Source organism: Neolamprologus brichardi, chromosome 9 (assembly GCF_056152115.1).
Source record: "Neolamprologus brichardi isolate AB-2024 chromosome 9, ASM5615211v1, whole genome shotgun sequence".
Taxonomy (NCBI): domain Eukaryota; kingdom Metazoa; phylum Chordata; class Actinopteri; order Cichliformes; family Cichlidae; genus Neolamprologus; species Neolamprologus brichardi.
In genome coordinates, this window is record NC_142112.1 from 10,391,929 (window position 1) to 10,402,500 (window position 10,572).

The 10,572-nt window shown below is 45.0% G+C and overlaps 1 protein-coding gene across 1 annotated transcript in view; it reads right to left on the reverse strand.

Moving 5' to 3' along the window:
* Nucleotides 1–970: 970 nt before the first annotated feature.
* Nucleotides 971–10,572, reverse strand: part of LOC148101202 (transmembrane protein 132C-like) — a 14,480-nt gene continuing 4,878 nt past the window's right edge. Inside the window, exons 5-12 of the mRNA XM_087845585.1 lie at nt 9,187–9,450; nt 8,957–9,109; nt 8,364–8,559; nt 8,133–8,276; nt 6,439–6,641; nt 2,613–2,832; nt 2,341–2,532; nt 971–2,258 (exon numbers count right to left, since the gene is read on the reverse strand). Coding sequence (XP_087701711.1) covers nt 1,413–2,258; nt 2,341–2,532; nt 2,613–2,832; nt 6,439–6,641; nt 8,133–8,276; nt 8,364–8,559; nt 8,957–9,109; nt 9,187–9,450 — 2,218 coding nt within the window. The 3' untranslated portion in view covers nt 971–1,412. The remainder of the gene's footprint in view (nt 2,259–2,340; nt 2,533–2,612; nt 2,833–6,438; nt 6,642–8,132; nt 8,277–8,363; nt 8,560–8,956; nt 9,110–9,186; nt 9,451–10,572) is intronic.

A 10,572-nucleotide genomic window follows, 5' to 3' on the forward strand; every position in this document is an offset into this window, starting at 1 on the left:
GGTAAACAACTCTGAGCTGCAGAGGTAAACAACTCCAGTCTACTCTGAGCTGCAGAGGTAAACAGCTCCAGTCTACTCTGAGCTGCAGAGGTAAACAACTCCAGTCTACTCTGAGCTGCAGAGGTAAACAGCTCCAGTCTACTCTGAGCTGCAGAGGTAAACAGCTCTGAGCTGCAGAGGTAAACAACTCCAGTCTGCTCTGAGCTGCAGAGGTAAACAGCTCCAGTCTACTCTGAGCTGCAGAGGTAAACAGCTCCAGTCTACTCTGAGCTGCAGAGGTAAACAACTCCAGTCTGCTCTGAGCTGCAGAGGTAAACAGCTCCAGTCTGCTCTGAGCTGCAGAGGTAAACAACTCCAGTCTACTCTGAGCTGCAGAGGTAAACAGCTCCAGTCTACTCTGAGCTGCAGAGGTAAACAACTCCAGTCTGCTCTGAGCTGCAGAGGTAAACAGCTCCAGTCTGCTCTGAGCTGCAGAGGTAAACAACTCCAGTCTGCTCTGAGCTGCAGAGGTAAACAGCTCCAGTCTACTCTGAGCTGCAGAGGTAAACAGCTCCAGTCTACTCTGAGCTGCAGAGGTAAACAACTCCAGTCTGCTCTGAGCTGCAGAGGTAAACAGCTCCAGTCTGCTCTGAGCTGCAGAGGTAAACAACTCCAGTCTACTCTGAGCTGCAGAGGTAAACAGCTCCAGTCTACTCTGAGCTGCAGAGGTAAACAGCTCCAGTCTGCTCTGAGCTGCAGAGGTAAACAACTCCAGTCTGCTCTGAGCTGCAGAGGTAAACAGCTCCAGTCTGCTCTGAGCTGCAGAGGTAAACAACTCCAGTCTGCTCTGAGCTGCAGAGGTAAACAGCTCTTAAAACAAACTTTATTTTTGACACAACAATGAAACCATAACTAACGACTGACAAAAATGACAGCACTACGTTTAGCTTTAAACGTGTCGTTTGTTTTAATAGAAAGTCATTATTCAGCTCTGACCTACTAAGATCAAACATGATGTCTCCAATGTGCCTACAACAGGGGAAAGGGGTGAACAATAAGTGGTTCTACAAAGCTAAATTATACACACTTAGATACATTTTGAAAGCTGCTTTGCTCACCTACCTTACTCAGATATCATGTGCACTTAAAGTTTAAAGGGGTCAGGGTAGGGGGACAAAAGTCATGTAGATGAGCATCAACCTGTTGGTTGGTGAAATTAAAAGAAATTAAAAATCAGGTTTCTCAAATTAAAGCTCAGCTCTGGCTCAAACTGGTTGAATTAAACCTTTAAAGTGTTTGAATAGAACAGTTTGAGTTCATTAGATCCTGATATGAGTCTAGCAAAGAGAAGGTGTCAGTATCAGCTGCTAATTATCTCTACTTCTTTAAAACTCTCTCCATTGTTCTCCGTTTAGCTCTATGTTCTTCATCTTCTATGTCTTGCGGTCCTTGGCCTTTTCCCTTTCCATCTCCTCTCCATCCTCCGTCGCACCTGCCTCCAGTCCTCCTTCCATTCTCTCTTTTGTCCTCCTCGACCTGTGTCGCAGGGTGGAGGGCAGACAGTTAGCCAGAAAGAGGACAGCAAAGAGACAGAGCAGAGAGAGGACAGCACCCACGCCAAGCTCCAACTCGTGAGTTCCCTGCTTGTCTTCCTCTGCTCCGCCTTTATCCTGGCTCGGAAAGAAGTACACCTTGCCCTCGTCCAGGCTCGGCATCAGCACTGCTCTTTCTAGAGTGTTTCGACTGACCATGCCTCCTTTGTCCACCTCATTCCACCTCCTGTTAGTCACGGTCTGACTTACATGGTAGTTACTGCTGGTGCTCACGTTCCAACTTTCATCTTTGTTTGATGAGTAAATGTCACCGTGTGATTCAACCAGTGTGTCTGAAATGTCAAACTCAAACTCCTCACCATCCTCGGTCTTCGTGGCTACTGGCTGCATGAAGTCCAGGTCTAAGTTGACCCTTATCCAGCCTGATCCCCTCGCCAGCCTGCGGGTCCCTTCTCGTCTCGTAGAAGCCTGCCGCTCCTCGGTCTCTTCATCAAAAGAGTTTGAGACAATCAGCTGATCGGCGCACGTAGAAACCAGAAGCTCTGCTCGCAGTAAAGGCCCACCTCCATCACCCTGAGCAAAGACGCGTTGATTGGAAGTGGGTGTCACCATAATAACACTCTCAGCCAATGAGGAGAGACGCAGGGAGAAGGGAAGGTCACTGAAAGAGGAGAGGAGGGAGGCGGTGTCGTCACTGAACTGCAGCCAGACACTGACGGAAGCCTCCTGCAGGGAAAACAGGGCATTTATCTCAGCTTCAGTGGGTTAATGAGACTTCAGGAAGTGGGATGAGAAGAGTGTTTGTCACCTGGTGATAGTGGTACATGGTGTTGTAGGCTGTCACAGTTGCTGTGATGATGGAGGGGTGGGCAGGGCTGGACTTCACTGACATTCCCAGGCCACTGACTGCTTGTACAGACAGATCGCCAGCGCTGACAGTGTCAGAGGACACAGTGATGTCACAGGTGCCCAACATGCCATCCCACTGCTCCGAGATAACCTAAGGAGGAAGGTGAGAGTGAGAGGAGATGTTCAAGAAGTGCAGCAATAGCAGTTAACTCATGCACAACTGTCGCCTACATGCAGTGATGTCTTTCCAGGTCTTAATCCTATCACGATGTTTTGGGGCCTGAGGGAAGCCACTCGGGGGTCTTCTACTCTCAGCCAGTTACTGACCAGCTCAGTCACATCTACAAACCAGTCTGAGGAGCCCAGGTGGTGTGTGGTTCTGCTGTGGGAGTCCTGAGCTGTGAACTGGGTCAGAACCTGGACTGAGGAGCGCTGATACACCGGCACACACCTGAGCAAGAAGAAAACACGAGGGGTTAAAGATGCTGACGTACCTGCGTCTGCGTGTTGGAGAAATGTGCGTTTACTCTGAAAGAAAGAGAGAACCATGCTTTCCATCCAGATGTTGTTATGACAACACTGATATTTTAATGGCAACACATTCTCCTTCTCAAAGTACGTCTCGTCAGGAGCTCCGAGGCACAATAATGTAGTGTGGGGGGGGGGGATTTATTAACAGCCCCAAATTACATTAACATTCATGCTACCACTGAACAAATTATTGTTTTTAATTATACAATAATTAAAACAATAATAACAACAACCTTGGTTAGCAGCAGCTCAGATTAGAGCCACACAGAGTTCCTGTCGCAGACACATCTGTGTGAATCAGGCCTTTATGGTCAAACAGCTGCTAAGAAACTACAACTAAGGAAAAGCTACAAGAAGAGATTTGTTTGGGCCCAGAAACACAGAGTGGACGTTAGACCATCTGTGCTTTGGTCTGGTGAGTCCAGATCTGAGGTCTTTGGTTCCACCTGCCGAAGGTGAACGTATGGTCTCCACATGCTGGTTCCCACTGTGAAGCATAGAGGAGGAGGTGTGAGGGTGACACTGTTGGGGATTTATTCAAAACTGAAGCCACACTGAACCATCATGGCTACCACAGCATCCTGCAGCAACACGCCAGGACAGCACAATGACCCCAAACACACTTCCAGGCTGTGTGAGGGCGAGTGATGGAGTGCTGCACCTGATGGCCTCCACAGTCACCTAAACCCGATGGAGATGGTTTGGGATGGAGCGCAGAGTGAAGGCAAAAGGACCAACAAGCGCTCAACATCACTGAACTCCTTCAAGACTGTTGGAAACCATTTCAGGAGACGAGCTCATGAAGCTCATAGAGACGCCAAGAGTGAGCAAAGCAGGAATCAAAGCAAAGGGCGGCTGTTAGGAAGAATCTAGAATATAAAACATGTTTACAACATAACGCGATATATGTTCATTCATCATTTTGATGGCTTCAGTGAGAATCTAAAACGTAAATAGTCATGAAAATGAAGAAAAACCATTCCATGAGAAAGTGTGTACACGCTATACTCTACACATGACTGTGCCAGACGACCCAGTCATTAAGTTCACAGATGATACCACCGTGGTGGGGCTCATCTCAGGGGGAGACGAGACAGTGCTGAGGTTCAGAGGCTGTCAGATTGGTGGGGGGAGGTAACAACAGTAACAACAATAACAACAATAACAATAATGATATTTATAACAAGATGCAATAATAACAATGTGCAATAAACATACACTTCTTCTTCTTTTTATTACTTTTATTACTTAAGTCAAGTTACTGTGTCGTGTTTGCTGACATGGGACAGTTTTCCAATTTCATTGTGCTATTGTGCTATGTATGACTGTGAAGAGTTATCTCATCTTATCTCATCTTATCTTATCTCAGTGTGTCCAGACTGTGACTGGCAGTGTAAATAAAGTCCATGTTTGTGCCTCATGATGAGTGTCTGTAAACCTCTGACCACTCACTCATATGCCTCCAAAAACTCTTCATCTGCTGGATCTGAGGAAGACCTCAGAGAGAAATTCAGCTTTGACCTGAGTGTAAAATTATGGTTGTGTGGTGGTAATTATTGGATTACTGGCAGGTTGAAAAGGTTTCAGTGCACTTTTTCTGCTTCTCCCACACTCTGCCTCTCTTCATTGACCTGAATGAGGATTTTTTAAAATATACAAACTGAAACATATATTTTTCATAATCATCCCGTTGCATGACCCAGTTTTGGCCAAGCTTTAGCTGTTGGACAGATGGCTGAACCTTTGACCCCCCCACCCCACCCCCCACCCCCCGTGCTTGGCAGTTGTTGTGCAGTGTTGTGTTGATATGCTTTCTCCAAACATGCTGCTGTGCATTAAGGCCACAGTTTGTTCAGACTCTGCAAATCTGTGTCATCATGTTCAGTTCTCACTTCCAGAAGAGAGAAGCCGTCTGAGATGTAGCTGTTGTTTTTTCTTTGTTTGTTTCTCTGAACACTGCATGCTTTGACCTTTGGGGTGACCTTTGGGTCCTAGAATTTGTACTCCTAGGTTGTGGCATTGTTAACATGCACATGAATGCTTCAGAGCAACAAAGTGCCCAAACGTCAGATTGTACCTTCTTCAGAGATGTGGTCCATCTGTGTGCACCTTCCTCATCAACAGCTTGAATCCATCTCCGATTCTTCTTGCTTTCCTCCCACCTCGTCTCCTGCTCGTCCCTACTTTCCCTACATTCATCATCCCTACTCTCATCTCCGCACTCCCGCCTCCCCTCTCTTCTCTTCTTTTGTCTTTGGCCAACAGTTTCCACCAGGACCCAGTTGACAAATAGTACTGGAGGCGGTTGTTGTTACCCTGGGCCCCGACTGACTTTTTCTGGTGATCCGCGAAAATTTGACACCATGCTCTTCCTGATGCGACCCTTCCCATTCATCTGGGCTTACGAGCTCAAGTACGAAAGACGATGAAAGAAGATGTCAGTTGCTGAATTTGCCTGTTTGCTAATGTAGCCCTGTATCTTTGTTTGTGATGATGCATAGCATTAAAGCTAGCTAGAATGTCTGAATGAATAAAAAACTGAAAATATGCATGAACACTACTTGTTTAGCTGATGCTCGTAAGCATCAGCTAAACAATATTCTGTGGTCAGAAATGAAAAATGTGATGACAGGAAGACTCATTGAGAATATTTATGGCAGGTGTGAGATTATTACACTATCCTACGCCACCTTATACTTCTAATCAAAGAATTGTTGAATCATTATACGGCTATAGGCCTTTTCTGATTAGAAAGAACAAAACATACTGAACAGGAAGCCAAGGCCATAGCTTAGGCTCACTGAGAAAGAATGTGGATGTTTAGGTTTCGTGACTTTGGAGGGGCTGAAGCTATAAGAATGTGAGAAACGCTCAGACACTTCGAGACGTGGCGGACACCCTCCTGTCCACATGTCCCGTCTGGACGTTTATGCTCAAAGTGTTGTATGAAATAATGAGAATTGTATGGAGAGATTGTTGATTGAGCATTTATACACCGAGTGTTGTTCTTCCTTCAGCCCAAAGATCAAAGAATTGGGATAATTAACACAGGCCACAGCAATGTGGTACTTTTTGGTAACGTTTTTATACTCTTACTGTGTTTGATCCTGTTTCTGGTAAAAAGCTTACAAGATTACTATGTGTCACATTTTCCACTTTTGTCCATGCAGAATATGAATGTAGTATATTCTCATAGCACATGTTGTGAACCGTCTGCAGTTTGTCCCATGATAACAAACATTAAATACACTGGTTATATACTGTGCAGTATTTCTGTCCGGTAAAATGATGCTAGACCGGATGATTGTGGGGTCATGATGAGTTAATTACAACCTTTTCAGTTTTCACACTGTTTTCATTTAGGTATCATGTAGTTTGAACCAAGCAGTAGAAGAGTCAGTGTAGTTCAACAGGCCTTTAAGGAAATGGTTACATCTCCAGAGGAGAGAGGAGGTAAACACAGATACAATGAACTATAGTACAACAAGTGAAAACAGACTGAAGACACAGCGGGCCTCGTTTTTACCCTTCCTCTGTAATCAGGTCCCATCCATCGATGACATTGAGAGTAGGGTCTGCCAAGGAGACACGTAGGGGCACGGATGGAGCCCAAACCTCCAGACACACAGACCCACTGAGCATGCCCAGATGAAACTCCACCACTGCACAGGTCGACCCTAATCCTGATTCACTGCCATCAACGTAGAGGGTAGAGCAATCACTGGAAACCTGTATGGAAGAGACACATAGAACATATGCTATTTGTTTCATCTATACGTAACTGGTTCCTTTTGGCATTAATCAATTAGCTGTCTCACATGCTTTTCAGATTTGTGCTGAACCTCTCTAAACACAGTTTGGTAGATGATAATGTTTGGTTTGTGATTTTTGAAAAGGCACAAATTCTGTTATATTCAGACATCTCTAAAGCCAACATTACAAACCTGGGAAAATATCACCGAAATGATAAAATGGATAAACATGCATGTTTCATTTTGGGTGAGCTGTTTTTAATCAGTGGTGTACTCCACCTTGCCAAACAATAAAGCTTAGGCATAAATAAAAGTGCTGTGTGAATATGTGTGTGACTGGCTGAATGAGGCTTGAATTGCTCTGAGTGTTCAAATGAAGCAGAGAGGCCCTGTATACTGTAAGGTCCATTTACCCAGAGAGGTTTAGAAACACTGAGGTTTAGTCTTGACTTTGGACCTAGTCAACAGCACAAACTAAATTCAAGATGAAACAGGTCAAATTTGAATGTCAAGCGAGGCGTCTCTACGATAACCTGGCAAAACCGAGCCACTGAAAAAGACTCCAAGATGTTGTTTAACTGTTTTTGACAGCACTGCTGAGGCAGTGCAGTTGTTTTGGTTAACTAAAAATGGAATTTAAAATGAATTATATAAAACTTCGGCTGCGTTATATTGTAAGGTGACCCTACAAACTGAAATGAGCTGTGGGCCACTGCTGGCACTGTCGTCTCATTGGAGGACACTTTAGTGTTCAAGGAGTACAAAACAAACAAACAAGAAAACACAAACAAATTATACTGAAAATGTTTTGCTTGTTTGCGTTTTTTCAAATATTGTATAACGAGATAAAACGCTTTGATTAGGCTGCTGCCCCCACAACAAGGGCTCGGATAAAGTGGAGGAAGATGGATGGATGGATGGAGATAAAACGCAAACTCCCTCTTAACTGAATCCTGTCACTGATCTACCAAACAAACACGTCCTCTCTGTCTGCCCACATGGCAGCACTCCTGCTGTCGTTATGTTCATATTTAACAAAATAAAATGCAGACATGAGCGTACACATTCGTTTGTGACTCTCACTGAACTAACACAGTCCTCAGCATGTTTGTACTCTCTGCTCATATTGACATGACGTGGTCCACAAGTGGCCCCCGGGCCGCGAGTTTGAGACCCCTGCCCAACAATAATACAACACAGAAAACCCCAACAATCATATGACCAGCTCTGGGCAAGCGCTTTGGTGACAGTGTAAGTGAGGAAAAACTCTCTTTTAACAGGAAGAAACCTCCAGCAGAACCAGACTGCTCATGAAATTGTGAAATGTGTGTTGTGAGACACATTGTGAGACATGTTGTGAGACATGCTGTGAGACATGTTGTGAGACACGTTGTGAGACATGCTGTGAGACATGTTGTGAGACACGTTGTGAGACACGTTGTGAGACACGTTGTGAGACATGTTGCACCTTGATACTGTTCTCATTGATGGAGTGACATGTGACTGCAGAGGTAACATCTGACACCTTCTCGTCATGGCTTACAGCCAGCACAATGACGGGCAGCAGCACGGGCTGGTTGTTCAGTATAGCTGTGTTGATCAACGTGTTACTCTGTGGACAGACCAACAGGAAACACACCTTCAGAGGAATCAGATGACATGTGATGGGCATCTGATGGACTTTAAAAGAATCACGTACCTCTGTTATAGGTGCAATGCCAAAGATGTGACGATCTGTGAATGAAAAGATGCTCACTGCTCCTACATGTGATGGCGGGACGGTAGTACGTCTGGAGTACTCCACCCACCAATTAGCAGGCACCATCATGGCAACACCGAAGCTGCGCCTCAAGCCGTCGACTGACAAACACGCCACCTGCTGGAGGAGAGTGGGACTGCAGGCAGACAAAGATCACATTCAAAGAAAGAAGAAATGAGCTTTATTAGTCACATACACAACCACACAGTGAAATGCGTCGTGTCCAACCTGCGGACATAGCCGCGCCATTGCAGGGCTTGGTGTTTCGGCATGGGGGGGCCTAGCCAGGACCCTTACTGGACACTGGGAGAGAATTGAACTTGGGACTTCCATTTCAAAGGTGTGTAGTCGTTCCACTACACTATCCAGCTGCTGTTCTCTGTACTAGCCCTGTAACAGACTGGAAACCCCTCCAGGGTGCACCCCAACCTCACTTTATGGAAACTGCAGTAAAGTCATTGCATACGTCTCCTTTAAGATGGCTGACTTTAATATTTTATTAACATGTTGGAAAAAGGTGTTGCTGAACTTACTCATGTGGCTGCTTTAGTGTTCTCTGTCTGTGGCAGAGGATGGACAACACATCGTGTTTGGAGGCTTGGGTTCTTTCCAGGGTCACTGTCCACATGTCTGAGGTCAAAGTTCTCTGGGCCACTATTGACACCAGGCCCTTCTTCACCTTCATCCTGAAGACACAAAGAGTGGCTATTGACAGCAGCTGTGGACATGAACAAAGAGCTGCACAAATGTTCTTTTTAATTACCTAATGGCTGCAAAATGACCACTGACATTAGCTCTCAGATTCACTGAGACTCTGATTGGCTGTCCTATTAGGACTGGGCCTCTGTGATAGTGAATCACCACATGGGAGTCCAGATTGAGCTCCTCCTCTTCTTGTCCGCTCGTACAGGGCTCGTTTTGTTTGGTGTTGCTCTGCTCTTTCCCCTTGTCCTCTGCCTCCTTCAGGGTCACTGCTTTGATATAGAAAAGCTGCCTCTGGGATTTCACATCTCTGTCCTCCACACATCTGCAAGGATGAGTCAGGACAAATGGACAGTTTAAAGTCAGAGGCCTGAAGCCTAAAATTAATTTCATCAGCATTTGGATTCAATTCAGTTCAATTCAATTTCATTTATGTAGCACCTACAATATTAGAGAGAAACCCCATCAGACGACCCCCATATGGACAGACTCGGGGGTCAGGGGAGGGAAAAGAAAGCAGAGGCAACTGGACAAAAAACACACACCAAGCCAAATTCTGAAATGTATAACTAATGATCAAATTCAATAGAGAGTGAAAAAGAGCTGAGTGGACAAGAAACGCAGCCTAAGACTGTTACAAGGTAACTGAGGGAGGATTCAAGTTCATCTGATCCAGCCTGAACAATATGCTCCATCAAAAAGGAAAGTTTGAAGCCTAATCTTAGAATTAAAGAGGGTGTCTGTCTCCCAAACCCAAACTGGGAGCTGGTTCAACAGAAGAGGAGCCTGAAAACTGAAGGCTCTGCCTTTTAAATATAAGAACCACAAATAAACCAGCAGTCTAAGAGCAAAGTGCTCTATTGGGATGATACAATACTATGACGTCATTAAGATAAGGTGGGGCCTGATTATTTAAGACCTTGTTTGTGAGAAGCAGGATTCTGATTGTAGATTTAGCAGGGAGCCAATGAGGACAATGTCTATACAGTCGACCCAACCTACTTGTGGTGCGGTATTCACAGATTCACCGATTCTCTTCAAGAGAGACCTGTTTCAAGATGATAAAATGATATTAGAGTGTTTTAGATGGTGGTTTAATGTATATTTGGTTTTTAACTATGAAAATAGGCACATAAAAGTGTTTTTAGAGGGTGTCTCAAGTATTCATGGATTTCAGCTACTCGCGGTCGGTTGTGGTCCCTAACCCCGCAAATACCAGGGGTCGACTGTAGGGCAGAAATCTGCTCTCTCTTTTTAGTCCCTGTCAGGACTCTTGCTGCAGCATTTTGGATTAGCTGAAGGCTTTTCAGGGAGTTTTTAGGACTTCCTGATAATAATGAATTACAGTCGTCCAGCCTGGAAGTAATAAATGCATGAACTAGTTTTTCAGCGTCACTCTGAGACAGGATATTTCTAATTTTAGAGATGTTGCACAAATGGAAGAACG